Raw genomic sequence first — 18,932 nt, 5'->3', positions numbered from 1 at the left:
AAACTAGAAAGAGAGAGTAAAAGGCTTAAAAACTGAGAAAAAAAGGAATTATTTCAAAGAAGCGAAGGCCTTTGGCATGGCACAATGATCCAAATGGTGGACGTAGTCGGCCATCTCTTGATGGCAAGTCTCCTCGGTTTCGGAACGAGAGTTGACGCGGTCGTTGCACTCGTCGAGGATCGCCTTGAAGTCGGTGACGTGATCGGCGCAACGCTCACGGAATTGGGTGAGTTGGTCGACGTTTTCCTCGAGTGGCTCTTGCTTGTGGCTCGACATTATTCAGGAGAACGGTGTTACCTGCGGAAAATCGATGGTGGATATTTTTTACAATGGGATGAAGGAATCAAGAGAGGAAAAAAGCGAAAAAAATGGCAAAAATGGATCTTAGGGCTACCTGATTCAAAATATCATTAAAAAAGCCTTAAATTTCATAATAATTGTGGAAAATTTACAAATTTGCGTATGAATCTATGAAAATCAGCGAAACACCGCTCTCTTTCGAAAGTTTTGCATACAATTATCGATTTTTCGTTGGAAAAATCCAGAAGAACTAGTTTCTCAACTGTGTCAACAAAGTAGGTGGCGGTCATTGATGTTTATCAGTCACAGACTGAAAATATTTGTTTTTATGGTTGTTTTCAGCTTTTATTGCTTCCAAAAATAAGAATGTTTCACAATTTTTAATTTTTCGGAGATTTTTCCGATTTTCTGAGAATTTTTCAAAAATTAGTGATGAAATGATGATGAAAAATTTGAAAATAGGTTCAGTTTTGATTTTTCTAATAAATTAATTCGAAAAAACGAGGAAAATCTGAAAAAATCTGCTAAAAATATTCAAAAAATCCCAAAACTGGGCGGTCGACAAAACCTAGCGTTTGAATCGCCGCGCTCCGCTGACCGTACTTTCGAGCGTTGCGAGACCCGCAAAATGCCTCACGGGCTGTGCGCGCACCCCCGTTTCGACGGGCGGCCGTCTTTCCACTATTGCTTCTGGCAAGCACCGACCACCGAGGTCCTCAATCTTGAATCATGTCTAAAGAAAAGTCCTTCGACACCAGAAAGTTCTTGATCGATCTCGCCTCCGGAGGTAAGTAATATTTCTCGTAATTAAATGGAAAAATTATAATCAAAATCCTAAAATTTTCCGGATTTTGGAATTTTTCCGCAAATTTCGCATATTTTCGAAATTTTTTATTATTTTTTTATTTCCAGGTACCGCTGCTGCTGCCGTCTCTAAGACCGCCGTCGCCCCAATCGAGCGTGTCAAGCTTCTCCTCCAGGTCCAAGATGCTTCCAAGACCATCACCGCCGACAAGCGTTACAAGGGAATCATGGACGTTCTCGTCCGTGTGCCAAAGGAGCAAGGAGTTGCTGCTCTCTGGAGAGGAAACCTCGCCAACGTCATCCGGTACTTCCCAACCCAAGCCCTGAACTTCGCTTTCAAGGATACCTACAAGGCAATCTTCCTTGAGGGACTCGACAAAAAGAAGGACTTCTGGAAGTGAGTTACAATTTTTTTTCGATTGGTTAGAGCAAAAGTTCATCGTTAAAATTCAGGTTCTTCGCCGGAAACTTGGCATCCGGAGGAGCTGCTGGAGCCACCTCCCTCTGCTTCGTCTACCCACTCGACTTCGCCCGTACCCGTCTTGCCGCTGATATCGGAAAGGCCAATGATCGTGAATTCAAGGGACTCGCTGACTGCCTCGTCAAGATCGTCAAGTCTGACGGACCAATCGGACTCTACAGAGGATTCTTCGTCTCCGTGCAAGGAATCATCATCTACCGTGCCGCTTACTTCGGAATGTTCGATACCGCCAAGATGGTCTTCGCTGCCGATGGACAGAAGCTCAACTTCTTCGCCGCTTGGGGAATTGCCCAGGTTGTCACAGTCGGATCTGGAATCCTTTCCTACCCATGGGACACTGTTCGTCGTCGTATGATGATGCAGTCCGGACGCAAAGACATTCTCTACAAAAACACCCTCGACTGCGCCAGAAAGATCATCGCAAACGAAGGAATGTCCGCCATGTTCAAGGGAGCCCTCTCCAACGTTTTCCGTGGAACCGGAGGAGCCCTCGTATTGGCCATCTACGACGAAATCCAGAAGTTCATCTAAATCTAATGACATTTTGATAATTTTTACCTTGTCATTCTCCAACCAAAATCTCGTTATGTAGCTTGTTTTAGCAAAGTAGTATAGATAGCTACTTTGTTAAGTTTCCAAAAATAAAGCGAGCCACATAAAAAGTTTTAAACCCTCTTTATCAAGTTCTCCCCACTTTGAAAATTCTCATCACCCACACCACCCCGATTGAACATTCGTTAGGATAGTACCCCTCTCTAGACTCGGTTTGACAATCTCGGTTATTGCACCTGTGTTTGCCGTTGATCTTAAAAATTACTCGAGCAACAATAAATTGTTGTTGTTATTCCTTGCATTAATTTATTCTTTTAGATTGGAACCGTAGCCGTTTATTAGACAACAATGGCAAAGAGAATGAGATTCAAATTGGGGTGCAAGCAATGAGATTCATTTGTGGGTCAAGGGGGAAGTGAAGGACAAAAAGCAAGAAGACGTAATATGAATAGAGAGAGGGACAACTAGACGTCGGAAGTATCCGCAAAGTACGCATGACGTAGGGCCGCGTCGGCGTCAATTCTTCCAGTCGGATTGCACACAAGGAGTTTCTGCAAATATTAAAGTGTGTGTAAATAATTCAGTAGAGATTATCGTTACCTGCAAAAGATCACGTCCACGTGTATTCAAATTCGGCACAATTTGACTCCAAGTGAGTGTCGGATGATAGATTGGGTAGGGCTGAAAAGAAGCTATTTTCAGATGTTTTTCTCCTCCAGAAATCGTTTAACTCCATCAATCACTATTTGGTTCTTTGTCTCTTTTTTTATCGAAATGTTCCGCCCGTGACGACTGATTGCGTCAGAAGAACAAACAGCTGAGCCCAAAGAACTCTCTATATCAATTCTCTATCTTTTTACTTTTTCTTTTCTTCGTTTTCATCACTTGACACGGGCGGAAAGTAGTCTTTTCTATCTCTTCGCTGCAGCAGGACAGCTGCGTGGCAGAAAAAGTAAAGAACAAAAAGATAAGAAAACGGAAATGATAAGGAGGGAGGAATTCAAAGTACTATTCGATCAGATGTTTCTTCTTGTCAATTATTTACGAAACTCCGATATCCCGCCTTGGCGTGTACTTTAGCGTAAATCGACACCAAACTTTCCGAAAGTTGGCCCCAAAACTCTACCTTATAATCGGGTAACTGGGTAATCGATGGCCACGAGTCTTCCGTCGGACTTCCGAGTTGCTTAAAAATCCGTTTCAGTTGATCGTCGACATCAGCGCCGGGGAATAACGGGCGGCCCGCATTGGAGATTTCTGGAATGGGAAAATTTTGAAGGTTTTTGGCGAATTTTGAGGCTGGAAACTGGAAAAATCTCCGCAAAATTGGTTTAAATTGAGATTTTTTAAACTATTTTTATTAGAAAAACTGGAAATTTTCAGGAGAATTGTGTAAAAATCAACAACAATTATCGGAAATCGAGATTTTCCGGACTTTCAAAAGGTTTCGGGTCAATTTTTGCCTATTTCAGAACAATAAAACGCGAAAAATTACACAAAATCATTGAAAAATGAGATTTGTGCACTTTTTTCCACAAAAATCACACAAAATATCCTATTTTCACCGCTCCGGTGTCAAATTACCTGCAAAAATACATCCAGCCGACCACATGTCGATAGAAGTGTTATACAACTTCGCGCCGAACAGAACATCGGGCGGTCGATACCACAAAGTGACGACTTCTGCGCTGAAACATCGAACAGGCACTCCAAAAGCCCTGGCCAGTCCGAAATCCGCTAATTTCAGAGTTCCATTGGTGTTAATCAGCAAATTCTGGGGTTTCAGATCTCTATGAAGTACATGATGAGTATGACAGAATGAGAGTCCACGGAGAAGTTGAAGCATCAGAGAACGGGCGGTTTGGGCGTCCATATATCCATTCAGAGAGTCGAAAAACTTCTTTAAATCCTGATCGCAAAATTCGAAAACCAGCGTCAATTTGTTCTCCGAGTGCACCACATCGTATAATCTCACTACGTTTCTATGTTTCAACTCGCGGAGAATACAGATTTCTCGGAGTGCAGAGCTCGGCACACCCTCATCATCATCATCTAATCTCACTCTTTTCAACGCTACAATCTCTCCGGAACTTTTGTTTCTCGCTTTGAATACTGTACCATAGGTGCCTGAAAACTCAAAATTCATGGAAAAAACATATAAAAAATTGATTTACCCTCTCCAATCTTCTCCATTTTGTCGTAATTCAGCATTTTTGATTGGGGAAATTTATTAAAACGGTTAGAAATCTAAAAAATCGAATTTTTTTGCTCCGAAATCCGATATGCGCCAGCAATTCTTCATTGGTGCGCTATTGGTGCCTTCTCTGCGTCTCCACAATTCTCACACTGTCTCGCTGGCGCGATTCTCGTGACTTTTTATTTCAGCCAAATTTAACAAAACTTTACTTTTTTTCCTTAAAATTAATCGATTTTCTCAATTTTTTTGGTTAATTTACAGAATGCACACATCTAATAACTCCGAGAGACTGGAAAAATGCGATAGAATCGGGCGGATCCCGTTGTGTACAGACGACGATTATGACTTCCAAAAAGTCGATATACTCGATGAAATGTACAAAAAAAGCTACACAATATTCAACGAATTACGCTCGAAATGTCAGCTGTGTGACGTGGCGTTGGTGGTGGAGAATCGGAAGTTATCGGCGCATAAAGTGAGGAATTCTGGAAAAAATTGAAAATTTTGAGACTGGAATTCTGAAATTTTCAGGTGATACTCGCCGCAACGATACCATATTTTCGAGGGATGTTCACTCTGGATTTGATGGAAGCAAACATGAAAGAAATCGCTATTGAAGGTGCGAAAATTTTAAAAAAAATTTGAAAATTTTAAGAAAAAAAAAATTCAGACATGAACTACGAGACGGTAGATGCTCTGCTGTCGTTCGCTTATACTGGAGAGCTGAGAATTTCTACGAGTGAGTATTAAGCAAAAATTATGGAAAAAAAACCATCAATTTTCACCAGAAAATTCGGGAAATCTAGCTTTTTTCTTAAAATTAAAAGAGAAATTGGCGAAAAAATCAATCAGTTTTTTTTCCAAAAATATCCGGGCATCCGGACAAACAGACAGACATTCGGAGAATCTCCAAAAGTTGAAATGACCTGATTTCTTGAACAAGAAACTGTGAAAATATAACTTTTCTAGTCAAAAATAAATTCAATTTCCGAAATACTGAGCTTCCGGACATACGGACATACGCAAAGACATCTGGACACTTTCAAAAACTAGAAAAAACACAAAATTTTTAATTTTTAAACCAAAAAATTTGATAACTTTCGTCTTTTCAAGTGAAAATTCAATTTTTGAACAAGAAAATTCAAAATTTGTCAATTTTTAATATTTTGACATCTGGACAGACAGTCAAACAGATAGAACAATAGAATAAATCAAGATAATTCAAAAAGTTCCATAAAACTCTTTATTTCTTGATGAAAAACTGCAGTTTTTGGCTCAGAAATCGAAGAAAAGCACAGAAATTTCTGGAGATTCAGATGGAATGGAAAAATTAAAGTTTTCTCAATTTTTGTGCCAAAAACTGTAGTTTTTTATTAAAGACACAGACAGCCCCCATCTGCCCTCATTTTATTCCTAAAATCCCTGAAATTTCTCCTATTTTCTCTCCAAAAACATGCTCATTTCATTCCCTATTTTCCAGGTAATGTCCAATCGATAATGATGGGTGCGAACTTCTTTCAAATGCTAGAAGTGGTACAGTACTGTGGAACATTCTTGCTCACTCGATTACACCCGTCGAATGCCTTATCGATACGAGAGTTCTGTAAGATGATGTGCGTCGAGGGCAGTATCGCGGAAAAGATCAACGACTACATTCAGGTATGTAACTGGGAAACAGAAAAATAGAAAATATTTCATTCAGTTTAAGTAGAAAATTGACAAAAATTCATGAAAAGTCTATGAAACGTCGAATTTACTCTGAAAACATTTGTGAAAAAAGCAAAATTCTCAAGGAAATCGCCATTATGAGCCTTCCCCCCTCTTACAACTGCGCCCCACAGCAAACAAGAGAGTATCGGCGGGGAGAGACGCAGAGTTATTTTCTCGCGCCAACAAAAACTTACACCGTTTTTGATCTACTTTTTTCGATAAATTTTAATTGAAAATAGCAAAAATATATCAAAACGGTGAACATTTCTGTCAACGCGAGAAAAAACTCTAAGTCTCTTGCCCGATATAAACAAAGTAAAATTTGAAAATTATCGACTCGGATCAAAACTTATAACCAGACTGGTCAAAAATCGGGCCGGCCCGGCCCGGTCGGCCCGGATTCAAAAATGGGTACCCATTTTTACCAATTTTTTTTGAAATTTTTCGAAAAAAAGAGTAAAAATGCTTAAATTATCATACATATTCACATTTTGATTCAATTTTAAATGCTTATTCGAAAACCATACTTTTTTCAAAAAAGTTCAAAAAATTTCCAATAAACGTTCAAAAACACAAAATGTTTTGAAAAAATGGTTCAAAACGGGCCGAGCGGGCCGGGCCGGGCCGAGATTTTTCCTGATTTTGGCCCGGCCCGGCCCGTGACAAGTCTGCTTATAACAGATTGGCTGATGTTTCTACGACAGCATCGGCGGAAATTAGCTAAACTCGAAAAAGGTTGACTGAAAATATTCAAAAATTAGTTTAAAATTTAGTGAAAGCTAGCGAAAAGTTCAAGAAAATTGTGCTACATTTTTGGAAAGCTACTTGGGAATCATTATTGTAACGCAGATTGGGCTAGAGTGTAATTTTCGTCGATTTTTGCCAGTTAGCCCGGTCCGTTTTACAATTATGATTCCCAATCTGTCCCGTTTAGAATAACAGACACAGAACTAGGAGGAGACCATATTTGTACGGAATGCCTTTTTTTTTTTAATTTCTGTGATTCGGAATGAGCAACAGTACTGGGAGAAAAAGAAACGAACGAACTTTGGCCGTTTTAGTTGAAATCGTCCTACTTTGAGAGGGTGTTACGGTATAACTGAATGTCACACCAAGTTAACTTTAATGGATCATATAGATTGAAAGTAGAGCTACAATTTTGTAGTTGACAACTTTTCTGCACGAGCGCTCTTTAGTGAGTTATGGTGATTTTAAGGAGGTAGCTCAAATATGACTTCATTTTCCACTGAAATGGGACAATTTGAGAGAGAAATTACTTTGCCGATATGTAACTTGCCAAGGAGTGTCCGTACAAAAAAGTTGTCAACTACAAAAATGGAGCACTACTTTTGATCTGTACGATCCCATAAAAAATTTACTTTGCGGGACGATCAATGATACCGTAACACCCTCTAAAGGTTGGACATTTTAAACTGAAAAAGGCCAAAGTTCGTATCTTTTTGGCCATTACTGCATTTCATTTTTCGAAATCTGAAACCGGGATTCGGAATGGCGAAAAAACTCTGAATTTCAGAATCCGGAGTCCGTAAAACTCGGGTATAGCTATAGCACCGTTCTCACAACTGCGCTCCACCGAAATGCCCTTGAACAATGTATCTTTTTCTCTGAGTCTCTCAATTTCGCACACAATTTTCTTCGATTTCGGTAGAGCGCGGTTGCAAGAAGCGTGCCGAGCTAATAAGATCCCTGAAAAGATTCTACCCGTTTTATCCTACTACCCTTTACGTCGATGGGATTAATAAAGACAGGTGACAATGTGGTGTGAATCCTATTGTTATGTTCACACTTGTCGACCTATCTTTATGGGAAATCAGCTCATGAACTGTCATGACACTTCTGCTCGATGAAACATGTCTTTTGGTCTACCCCTGTTTTCTCATATCTTCCCGAAAGATCTTCCCAAAAGATAATCTAGATATAACGTTCTGGGTGTAGACAATAACCAGAATTTGAACACTGATGACAATGTGAAGATGCCTTAAGATCTATCAGCACATCAGAGCTTTTACAACCGTGCTCTACCGATGGAGGAAGAAGAGACGCGGAGAAAAGTGACACTAGGTGATTTATGTGGAGCACAGTCCAACCATTTAGACAAAAATCAACCCTGTCATTGCTTCTTGACAATTAATTTTGGTTAATTTACTCTCGGATTTAGATGACTCTCATCCGAAGTTGCTGAATTTTTTGTATGAAAATCAGTCATAAAATTCATACTTGTCAACGGGGCGAAACGGGCCGACACGGGCCGGCTAGTAACTCGCGTCAAAATGAATATTATGAGCTGAAAAATATATCAAAAGTAGATCTAGATGAGCTCTATCTCCGTGGCCGACTACGGGCCGGATGGCTATTCGTTACTATGCCGCGGGCCGGGAAAAAGTGCCAAAAAACGCGAAAATGGCCAAAAAAGCCATTCTAGCCCGGCCCGCGGCATATTAACGAATAGACATCCGGCCCGTAGTAATTCACGGACATAGAACTCGTCGAGATCTACATTTCGGTATATTTTTCAGCTCATAATATTCATTTTGACGCGAGTTACGAGCCGGCCCGTTTCGGCCCGTTGACAAGTATGATTAAATTAGGTTTTTTATTTATTTATAAAATTCAAAAACCCCTCAAAAACTCGCAAAAACTGGAGAGAAATCAGCGAATTCTGCTGAAAATTAAATTAACGCTGCCACTTTTTTTTTTGAAATAAAAACATTTTAGCCAATTGTTATCCAAAAATCCTCAATTTTTCATTTCCAGAAACACTTCTCCGCCATCTCCAAAGATGACGATTTCAAGAAGTTGCCACTGGAAGATACAGTGGAATTGTTGAAGAACGACAATTTGTATGTTGATTCGGAAGAACAAATATTCGTGGCCGCGATGGAATGGCTGAGATTTGAGGAGTCGAGGCATGATGACGCTGAAAAGTTGGTTTGAAGTTGTGTTTGTCTGGACTCTTTCCTGTGTTTTTGGACTCTTTTAAGCGACCATTCTCGTCTGGAAAATAGTTTTTCGCCTCGATTCAAATCCCGGAAACAATTTAAAAAAAATTAAAACTTCTTTTTCCGGGAAACGAATCGAGGCGAATAACTTTTTTGGACTTCTAGACTCTTACATAGAAAGCAGTTGAAATGTTTTCCATGAATAGGTCTTGAGGATTCCAAAAAAAAAGTGAAAATCCGAAAAACAGTTCTGTGCGCCGAGATATGAGCACTCATGTGAAAAAAAAACTTATCGAAGTTTGAGGGCTCATATCTCGGCTTACAGAAATGAATTTGCGGATTTTTATTCAAGTTTTGGAATCCTCAGGATCGGATATATTCTTGGACCAATTTATAGAAAAAGTTCAGATTTGTGAAGTATGTAAATTGATAGGTAGAAAGTTGTAACCATGGAGGGAGGGACGGCTAGAAAGGGGGGTGAATCGTGAAGTTTCGAGATTGTAGAATCCTTGATCTGGACCATAGTTGTCCGGAATCCGGATTCCGGAAATTCCGGATTCCGGAATTGTGGGTTTTTTTTTGACATTCCGGAAAATGAAAATTTTCATTCCGGTTCCGGATTCCGGAAAATGAAATTTTTCATTCCGATTCCGGATTCCGGATTCCGGTTTTTTGAATTTTTTTTCCGGAATCCTAAAGTTTAAATTTAAAATTTTTTTTGAGTTTTAAAGAAAACTGCATTACTCCTTTTTCGGTTTTGAACCTCAAAAGTAGTTGTAAACTTTATATATCATTAAAAACACTCGAAAAAATGACTTGGCCTTGCCAATTTTTCGAATCATTCCGGATTCCGGGTTTTTTCGTCATTCCGGTTCCGGAAATTTTAAATTTTGATTCCGGTTCCGGATTCCGGATTCCGGTATTTGAAAAACTTCATTCCGGTTCCGGATTCCGGATTCCGGTATTTGAAAAACTTCATTCCGGTTCCGGATTCCGGATTCCGGTGTTTTGGAAAATGGCATTCCGTACAACTATGATCTGGACTATAGATAATGGACTTTGATAGCTCATCTAGAATTCTTGATAATTTTCTCTGGACTTTTTTTTGTGTTGTTTTGGACTTGTAGATATGTAAAGTGATGGATCTGGGAATAGGGATATATCTAAATGGTAGTTTCAGGCTGAAAATATAGAATATTAGATGTAGAAACTAGATTTCTGAATTCAGAATCATAATCTGACTGCCACGAACACAAATTCCAATGAGAAGAATCCTGGTTTAAAACAAGGCTTGTGACCAGATTGGATCCAAAACTCTAGAATCAAAAACCTAGATACATAATGAAGAAATCGATCTTCCAAATTTGAGATCCAGAATCCTATTCAAGAACCTGAAAACTCGAAAGACTGACTCTCCGAATCAGTCGAGTTCAAGTGTCGAAAATCTTCTGGAATCCAGAAAATCGAACTCTGAAAAGGCATAATCTATTGTGCTAATCCGGAATCTGGAGTCTGCAAACTGGAATCGAGGAATCGAGAATCCAGAGGTTCAAACCAAGAACTTCAGTTTGCGATACTTCAAATAGAAGAATCTGAAGACTCCTCCGTGATCTCCGTGTGCATCTAATTGACTACAAAAGCCAACAGCTCATTACTCATTCTCTCGATTACTTCTGAAGTTTCAAGGATTTTGTTTTTAGATCTTCTTGCCACACAATGTTACCGGTTTCGTGACATTTTCTGAAAGTTCGCCATCTCGACAATCCCACCACGGTTCACTTCCATCTTGTATCTTGGAAGACATCTTATTCTTGCTCACAACTCTACCTGAAATCCGTTACTGTAACTCGAATTGGTTACTGTTTATTCTTTACAAAAGATAGGCCTACAGTAATCCCGGCAAGTGCGCTCTATTGCAAATTCTGTATTCAAGGATGATCTATATTGTTAAGAAGGATGGGAGAGACTTTCTTGAGAATTTCAGTTCACGATTCTGAATTTCTGGGAATCAGATTCACTGAAATCTGCAAATTCCAACATTATTTCCATATAATCTCATACAAAAGGTTTGAACTAGCTCTACAGTAATCCCGGCAAGTGCGCTCCATTGCGATTCCAGAACTATCGCATCGTCTGAATCGGATGCTGATATTTTGAGTTTTATTTTCGATTTTGAGAATTTCAGTTTTATATTCTGAATTTCTCGAAAGATGCTTAAGATCTGCAGATTTTCAGTTTTCAAATCATGTGGAAAAAGTCTGAAAAAAGAAGAAATCTCAATTATATTTAACCTTAAAATAAATACCAGAACATATGAAAACAGCAGAAAATTTGGAATAAATAAAAAAAATCGACAACCATTCGACAATTATTCAGCATTCGCCTCGAATCTCGGGTATTTCGCCTGAGCGTCACTCCATTGTTGTCTTCCGGCGACAAGATCCGAGATGAGCCGTCCGAGTTCGCTGATTGGCAGACGGATCTGTGACATTGTCTCCACGTGGCGAATGGTTACGGTGTGCGGAGTCGTCTTGTCCGAATCGAAGTCGACGGTGATACCGAATGGAATACCGATCTCGTCGGTACGGGCGTAGCGGCGACCGATTGTACCGGAGCTGTCGTCCTGGAAAAGGGGGAGGAGTTAGGGATTGTGGAGAGCAGTTTTTAACTGGAAAAGGGGTATACCAAAACGATGTTTCGCTAATTTTAACAGAAAATCGTGAAATTTTCTACTCTTTTTGACTTTTTTTCGAGTAAAGATTTCTAGGGAAAATTATAGTTTTCAGACAGTAGTAACATGTTTGACCACCCCTCTGAAACTCACCACTTTGTAGCAAAGCTCATAACGAGCGAGCTCCTCCTTGACGGCCTCCATCACCGGCACTAACGTCTCATTGGCTGAAATCGGGAGAATAGAGCACTTGATAGGTGCAACCAATGGCTTGAAAGCCAGGAAAGTCCTCTGCTCGTCTCCTTCTCTCTGTCGGAACGAGTGCTCCAACACTGAGTATAGGATTCTTCCAACATCGTAAGCAGACTTGATGACAGCGGGGATTACATCTGTCTTGTACATCTTTTTCGAGTACTTTTTGATATTCAAAAGGTCCGGAGTCAATGCATAATTCTCTCCCTTTATATCCAAATTGTAGACATTCTTTGTGCGTAGTTCCCATTCCACCACCGACACTTGCTCACTTGACAATTTCTGAAGAGCCGTCTGAATCTTCTTCGAATCCTTCTTGAAACTCTTTCCAAGAAGTGCCATATTCGCCTCGGCCTCCACCACATTCACGTCGACCATCCTTCTCTTGTCCAACTTCCCATTCGTCGCCTTGAAGTGTTGCTGGAGATCGTAACAAGCTTTGTCTGCGTTTCCGACGCATTCGATCCATCCGTACGACGTCAGAATTTCAGCATCCCAGCTGTCTTGAGCATAGTGAGCCATCTCGTTCGAGAGATGCTGACGGAACCGGAGACGACGGTCGTCGATACCGATTTTCATGAGGAATTGATGGCAACGGGCCATGTAGTAACCGAGTGTCTCGTTGGCAACGGTTTTCTGAAAATTGGGAGGGTTAAGGAAGGAAATTTCAGAAAAAATGTAGAATTTCAGATGATTTCATGCTCAAAAATCCATAAAATTTGATCAAAACAGCGATTTTTGAGCCGATAAGCACCGAAATTCAGAGATTTCAGTACGCCAAAACGTACATTGGCAACAGCCTCTCCAATAGCGACTTCTCTAGCCGGTGCGCCATCCAATTGATCGCAAGCGGAGAGCAAAACGAGCTTTTGATCGGCAATTTTCGCGAATTTCGAGAAGCTCTTGTCCTCTGGATCGACAAAGTGCTCGATTTCACACATGGTGAATTCACGAACATGAATGAGTCCCTGACGGGGAGAGATCTCATTTCTGAAGCCAAGACCGATTTGAGCGGCGGCGAACGGAAGTTTTCCATAATTGAACTCGAGAAGTCTCTTGAAGTTCACGAAGATTCCCTGAGCGGTTTCTGGGCGGAGGATGCTTTGAAGTCGCCGGTTAGTCCGATTTGAGTTGGGAACATCAGATTGAAAGCGATCGGTTCGGTGAGGTCGTTTCCAGTGATGGGGGACTTGAACTTGAATCTTGTGATCACTTCATGCATATCCTTGTCGTCGAATCCTTCGAGACAAGCCAGCACGTCTTCTCCGTCTTTCTTCACTTCGGCGGAGACCTTCTTGTCCTGGAATTGGGGAAATTTGAGTTGCAAGTAAGAGAGTGGAAAAGTAGGGGGTTTCCAGATGAAACAGTAACATTTTTTGAGGGAAATTGACGAATTCTAAATGGTTTCGAGCCGAGAATTGCTTTTCTCAGACATTTTGGATTCGAAAAATCTGTTTTTCAGAGTGAATATTGACAAAAATTTTCGGAAAACTTGAATTTCCTGCGAAAAGTGGACAAAGAAGAGTAAAGTTTTGTTCAAAATCCTCGGAAAACCGCCTTTTAGTCTTGAAATTCTTCAAAGAAAATGCTCAATTTTTGAATTAACCCGATTTTTGTGTTCAAAACTACCGTATTCTCGGCATTTTGTTACTGTTTCAGCCTGAAAATCTTAATTTTCTCAATTTCTACTCACATTCATCAACTTCTCAATGCTATTCTTGATCAAAAGATCCGAACGGAAGCACTCTCCGGTTTTGACATCCTTCACCATCCAATCAGCAAATCGATCCACGTGTCCGGATGCTTTCAGCGCTGATTCTGGAGTCAACGAGGTACAATCCACTTCAAGCATACCCTCTTGCAGAATGAAATGTTTTCTCCACTCTTGGAGCATATTCACTTTCAACGAGCATCCCATCGGTCCAAAATCGTAGAGACCAGCCACGCCACCGTAGATAGCGAACGATTGATCGTAGAAGAATCGTCTTTTGAGGAGGTCCTCCAGTTTCAGCCTGTCGAATGACGCCTCCTTCGGTGCCAACGCAATTTCAGTCTCCTCGAGACAACATTTCCGGGCTTTCAGCTCAACGACCGTTTTGTCAATATCGACTTTTGCGGCTCCTTTCGCTTTGAGATCACGAATCAAGTCTCCACACTCTTTGACGGCAGCACGGAGTGGCGCGAGTTGCTGAAATTGGAAGTTGATGTAATGGTATAGGAAAAACTGCTCCAGATTCACGAAAACTCGAAAATTTGAGTGAAATTGATGATAAAGGGCTAAAATCACTAAAATTTCCCAATTTTTCAAGTCAAAAATCGTATTTTGTACGATTTTTGAGCATTTTAGTTGAAAAAACGCAAAGTTGCATCTTTTTCGGTCGTTTTTCAAAATTTCTAATGATTTTTCCCTATTTTCCACCTAAAAATCAAAAACTTACCGCTTCAATTTCGGGAGTGGCCATTTGTTTGAGATAATCCGAGATTTTCTGTCGACGTTTCTTCTCGACACGCGGTGCGATGCTCTTTTTCGCTGGAATCACCGGAATATTCGAATCGCCCTGCAAATTATTTCAATGTTTGGGAGGGTGAAAACTATCGTTTTTCGAGCTCAAAAATATGATTTCTACTTTTTTTTTAGATCAGATTTGTTCGAAAAATTTGGAAAATTGAGAGAAAATTAGAAAAATCTTCGAAAAATTCAATTTTGATCTCGAAATCGAAGAAATTCAGCTTCTAAATATAATTTTTCCAATTTCTAACATCTCCTAATATATTTATCACTATGAAACGATCCACAGCCTTTCCAGACTGAAAAAGTTAGAATCTGGTGCGCTTTGGACGCGTTTTTCGTTGCTATTGCCTTCTCTCTGTTAGCTGAAATTGGAAGCCACGCCCCTTTTTAGGTTTTCCAAAAGTTCAAATTATCCATGGCGTTTGATATTGTTCTGATGAAGACCGTGAGGTGATGTTCAATAAAAAAGGGGCGGAGCTCGACACCGAAGCCACGCCCTTCAACGTTATTTGTCTTGGAAAGTGGGCGTGGCTTAGCTTTATCGTCTCAAATTGGAGCCACGCCCCTTTTCTGTAACTTTGACGCACGGTTAATAACTGAAAATCCCATTTCAATTTTTAAAAGTTCGAGCAGACTAGTAAATTGGGAGTGATTTGGACCGCATTTCGAAGCATAGAAATTCGGAATTTCATATCGAAGCCACGCCTCTTTTTAGCATTTCCGCCGCACAGTTCACAAAAAACAGTGCATCATCTGTTGTCCGTCATCTAAAACGCGTTTGAGAGTAGAAAATAGGCGTGGCCGAAAAGTGGGCGGAGCTTCATACAGAATTGAGTTTTTCGATCCCAGTGCACCCATCTCATCTTTCTCTCACCTCGTTAGGCATCACGTCCGTCGATGTTTGAATTGAAGACATTTCATCTTTTTCGCCGTCCGCTTTGAATGCATCCTTGCCTGGAAATGGAAGTTGGGTTAAGTTATGGTACCAGATAATAGGTAGACCTCGCCCCTTTTTAGTGAAAGTTGAGCATTTTTCAATTCCAAAAAAGTGGTTTTCAGTAAATCTAGTAATTTATCAGTCGAGAACTTCATTTTGCAATCAAAAAGTAGAAATTAGGCATCAGAGATTCGTTTTTTTTTTGTTTTTTGCTTTTTCAGAACTTAGTAAATATAGTCTTGAAGTCCAGAATTTATTATTTCTCTCGAAAATTCTGAAATTCTACAAGCCTGGTCTCTAGGATTCCTCTCTTCTTGAATCAAAAAACCGAGAGCAACATTTTTTTAATGGCTTGAGAAATTCACGATTTTCGCTGTTTCCTTCTTCGTTCTGTGTTATTTCTGAACGAATTTCAGGGATTTTTCGGACTTAAAATCCAAGTTTTCTTCTCGAATTTTTATTTTTCCTTTCGATATCTCCAGTCGTATTGAACCGATATAGGTATCATTGACACTGCTCGTCTCTAGAACCTATATAAAAAATATGTTTTTTCATACTTGTCAAGGGCCGGGCCGGGCCGGGCTTTTTTTTCAAAACGTCAGGCCCGGCCCGAAGCCCAGCCCGGCCCGTCAGGCCCGTCTTTTTGGAGGGAATTTTTTTTTCAATTTTTTTTCAAAAATTTTTCGATTTTTTTTTCACAGTTGATTAAAAGTGTACTAAGGTCAACTCTGATTTTTTCATAGAATAATGTATGAGTGTCAGTGAGATGATTTTCATGACGTAAGAGTTTTTTTTTTCAAATTTTGTGCCTACTTTTGCTCTTTTTTTTCCTTCCACGTTCACAGAAATGCCCAAACTGTTTCGTCGCTCGTTCTCAGCGAGGTTTGGACCGAACCGAATAACTTTTTCGGTATGAAAATCCACTCACTGACACTCATACGTTATTCTATGAAAAAATCAGAGTTGACCTTAGTATAACTTTAATTTGATTATCGCCGGAGGCGTCTCGCTGAAAAATTCAGTCAATTTTTCGAAAAATTTACTAAAAAATCATGAAAAAAGTATGAAAAAACGAGTAAATTTGGAAATTTTTCCGAATGAAAAATTGAAAATTGAAAAAAATTTTAAAAATTTTCTCAAAATTTCCATACCCCTAAGAAGACGGGCCTGACGGGCCGGCCCGTCATTTGACAAGTATGGTTTTTTTTTCAAAATTGACTGGTAATAGTAACTTTCATTCAGAACTTCTATAAGTGACTACATACCCTCTTGTTCGGCGGTCCAATAGTCTTTAATGACATCGATTTTATCCTTCAGTGGGTCGCGAAATGGGGCGAATAGTTCGCGGTCAACACCCCATTCGTCAACAAGACAAAAAATATTCATCAAGTCCTCGTGCTCCATTGTCTCCACTTCTTGTTTCTCTTCCTCATCTACTTCTTTGCTATTCAGTGACTTGAAGACGCGTCGAAGAACAAAATCACCCACTTTACGAGTGTACGGTATCTCTATGGGGTCGAGACGAACAGTGTCGAAGTGCTCCCAGAGCTCGTTCTGAAATAATAAGAAATGTTTCTCAAGAAGTGAGTCAGAGCGCAGACGCAGATGCTGCAGTCACCGCCCGCCGATGATGTACGGAACTTCATCACCGGAACTCTGAAATTTTTAGAAACCTATTGTAGCCGAGTCAGGATATCTGACCGTAGGTGCATTTTTGCGACATAGCTTATGATAAATATTTAAAAGGTCATCAACAACGAGTAAAGTCCTAAAAATGGACTATTCATTTATTTAAGTAATGAAACCGAGATGGTCTACATGCCTATTTGGGACTGAAAATCTCAATTTTTAAGGTTTCAGATTTGAAAGTTTCACGGTTTTGAAGCGCGAGACCATCACGAACAAATGTTATCCGCTTTTGAACAATTTCGGCAGGTTTTGGTTCATAGTATCCACTACAGTACTCCCGGTGGTTTCAATTTTACAGTCCCGACCAGACTGATTTTTGCCTATTTTCGTCTTTTTCTGTGAAATATGGTCAACTTTGAGAGTTTGCCAATGTGTAATTTTCTGATCTATTCTCACAAAATTAATTTTTGAGAAAATTGGAAGTCCAACAAGTGAACCCCAAGACCATGCAAATGCTTTTTTGGCTGAAACTTTTAGGATAAGTTAGGAATGATCTGAATAGATAATTTTGAAATTTTTGAAGTGCGCCCGACACATATTTTCTCCGGAACTAATGAACCAAATGTGAAAGTCATCGAGAATGAAACTATCAACCAGGATTTTTAATAAAGTTGTAGACCTGCAAATTTTTAAAATTTTCGTTTCATGAGGGTAGATCAATAATTTCCTATCAGTTCTTTTTTGGAGACTGGAAGACCGCGGTTTTTGATATTTTTTGATCAAAAAGACAAACATTCGGACATAGTTGTCAAGGCCCGGCCCGGGCAAATTGGCGCGAAAGTCAAATTTTTTTGAATTTTTTCGCGAAAAAGTCAAATTTTCGACTATCAGTCAGAATTAGAAGAAATTCTGAAAAATAGTCAAAAATGGTCACATTTTCGATGAAAAATTTGAAAAATTTCGAGAAAAAAAATTGGGAAAAAAAGGGTCATTTTTTGAAGCCGGGCCTTCGGGCCGGGCCGGGCCTTGACAACTATGCATTCGGATATTAATTTTGAAAAATGTAGATCAAAAATAGAATTTACCAAGGGCGCGAAAGAGTGTGCGGCAAAATTGGCAAATTGAATGAAATGAAAACTTTAATTTTTTGAGAAAACCTGTGACGAAAAAGTTTTGAACTACAAAAATGAAGTTCTGGGTTTGGACAAATTTCGGGATATCAGTTTGAACTAATTTCAATGCGACTTGAACACCCACCTGCGATTTTTTGTGAACAGATAATTATCATCTACTAAATAAGCTGAAAACGCTTATTAGACCATTTTCTACCCCTTTAAAAAACTCACCTGGCTCTTCATCAGTGCCGCGAGGAACGGAATGCGCGCGATGACCTCCTTGTTCTCGATACTAACTAGCTTCGGATAGTTCAGATACTGTAGCTGCACCTCGGCACGAGTCATGGTTGAGTTTCAGTCTTTATAAGAATGAAAACGTAGGGAATAAGAGAGTGAGAATGAGCACTCGAGAGATTTCCCGTTCTTACAATCGGAGAAGATTTTTTTTTGATCTACCATTTCGGATACCAATAACTGGACGCGTAAAGGGTACAGTGTATTCGTATTGATTTACTAGAGAATCGGGAACGCTCGGGTTTACCTACAGTATGGAACCATATTTTCATGTGCAGATACTTTCCATCATTTGGAAGATAACTCTATCTGTCGACTCAAGTAGCTTGAGAATCTTATGTTACAAGTCTACCACAATCATCCGTTTCGTTTGTCCATCAATATTGTTGAGGATATGAGAAGAAAAAATCAGTTAGCTTAATTATGCTCCGATCTTATGGAAAGTATCGATTAAAATTCAACCTCCGTTTGTTTTTGAGATTAGTCTGACATTTTTTTTCCTTTTTTTCCTTGTATTT

General features: G+C 39.8%; 9 protein-coding genes across 9 annotated transcripts; 4 read left to right on the top strand and 5 right to left on the bottom strand.

Moving 5' to 3' along the window:
* Positions 1-48: 48 nt before the first annotated feature.
* On the bottom strand, positions 49-276 carry GCK72_008431 (uncharacterized protein; the record flags this gene model as incomplete). The annotated part of the gene is made up of 1 exon (XM_003094588.2): positions 49-276. One exon carries the CDS (start codon positions 274-276, stop codon positions 49-51), a length of 228 nt encoding a protein of 75 aa, XP_003094636.1.
* On the top strand, positions 121-414 carry GCK72_008430 (uncharacterized protein; the record flags this gene model as incomplete). Its single annotated transcript, XM_053726822.1, has 1 exon — positions 121-414. One exon carries the CDS (start codon positions 121-123, stop codon positions 412-414), a length of 294 nt encoding a protein of 97 aa, XP_053586399.1.
* Positions 415-1,029: 615 nt separating this feature from the next.
* On the top strand, positions 1,030-2,116 carry GCK72_008429 (uncharacterized protein; the record flags this gene model as incomplete). Its single annotated transcript, XM_003094595.2, has 3 exons — positions 1,030-1,087; positions 1,213-1,501; positions 1,558-2,116. 3 exons carry the CDS (start codon positions 1,030-1,032, stop codon positions 2,114-2,116), a joined length of 906 nt encoding a protein of 301 aa, XP_003094643.2.
* On the bottom strand, positions 1,547-2,128 carry GCK72_008428 (uncharacterized protein; the record flags this gene model as incomplete). Its single annotated transcript, XM_053726821.1, has 1 exon — positions 1,547-2,128. The coding sequence occupies one exon, from the start codon at positions 2,126-2,128 to the stop codon at positions 1,547-1,549; it is 582 nt and encodes a 193-aa protein (XP_053586398.1).
* Positions 2,129-2,601: 473 nt separating this feature from the next.
* GCK72_008427 (uncharacterized protein) lies at positions 2,602-4,348 on the bottom strand (the record flags this gene model as incomplete). Its single annotated transcript, XM_003094580.2, has 5 exons — positions 2,602-2,688; positions 2,738-2,818; positions 3,264-3,394; positions 3,722-4,264; positions 4,312-4,348. The coding sequence occupies 5 exons, from the start codon at positions 4,346-4,348 to the stop codon at positions 2,602-2,604; spliced, it is 879 nt and encodes a 292-aa protein (XP_003094628.1).
* A 248-nt stretch (positions 4,349-4,596) lies between these two features.
* Positions 4,597-8,999, top strand: GCK72_008426 (uncharacterized protein; the record flags this gene model as incomplete). Its single annotated transcript, XM_003094608.2, has 5 exons — positions 4,597-4,809; positions 4,866-4,953; positions 5,005-5,073; positions 5,815-5,993; positions 8,820-8,999. 5 exons carry the CDS (start codon positions 4,597-4,599, stop codon positions 8,997-8,999), a joined length of 729 nt encoding a protein of 242 aa, XP_003094656.2.
* A 2,373-nt stretch (positions 9,000-11,372) lies between these two features.
* Positions 11,373-12,868, bottom strand: GCK72_008425 (uncharacterized protein; the record flags this gene model as incomplete). The annotated part of the gene is made up of 3 exons (XM_053726820.1): positions 11,373-11,627; positions 11,829-12,563; positions 12,716-12,868. 3 exons carry the CDS (start codon positions 12,866-12,868, stop codon positions 11,373-11,375), a joined length of 1,143 nt encoding a protein of 380 aa, XP_053586397.1.
* Positions 11,452-13,057, top strand: GCK72_008424 (uncharacterized protein; the record flags this gene model as incomplete). The annotated part of the gene is made up of 3 exons (XM_053726819.1): positions 11,452-11,586; positions 12,216-12,530; positions 12,701-13,057. The coding sequence occupies 3 exons, from the start codon at positions 11,452-11,454 to the stop codon at positions 13,055-13,057; spliced, it is 807 nt and encodes a 268-aa protein (XP_053586396.1).
* Positions 12,991-18,465, bottom strand: GCK72_008423 (uncharacterized protein; the record flags this gene model as incomplete). The annotated part of the gene is made up of 6 exons (XM_003094596.2): positions 12,991-13,227; positions 13,621-14,115; positions 14,366-14,485; positions 15,314-15,393; positions 16,642-16,930; positions 18,352-18,465. The coding sequence occupies 6 exons, from the start codon at positions 18,463-18,465 to the stop codon at positions 12,991-12,993; spliced, it is 1,335 nt and encodes a 444-aa protein (XP_003094644.2).
* Between the last annotated feature and the right edge of the window lie 467 nt (positions 18,466-18,932).

This window comes from Caenorhabditis remanei, chromosome III (assembly GCF_010183535.1).
Source record: "Caenorhabditis remanei strain PX506 chromosome III, whole genome shotgun sequence".
Lineage (NCBI taxonomy): Eukaryota > Metazoa > Nematoda > Chromadorea > Rhabditida > Rhabditidae > Caenorhabditis > Caenorhabditis remanei.
This window is presented reverse-complemented; position numbering and strand designations above follow the sequence as displayed.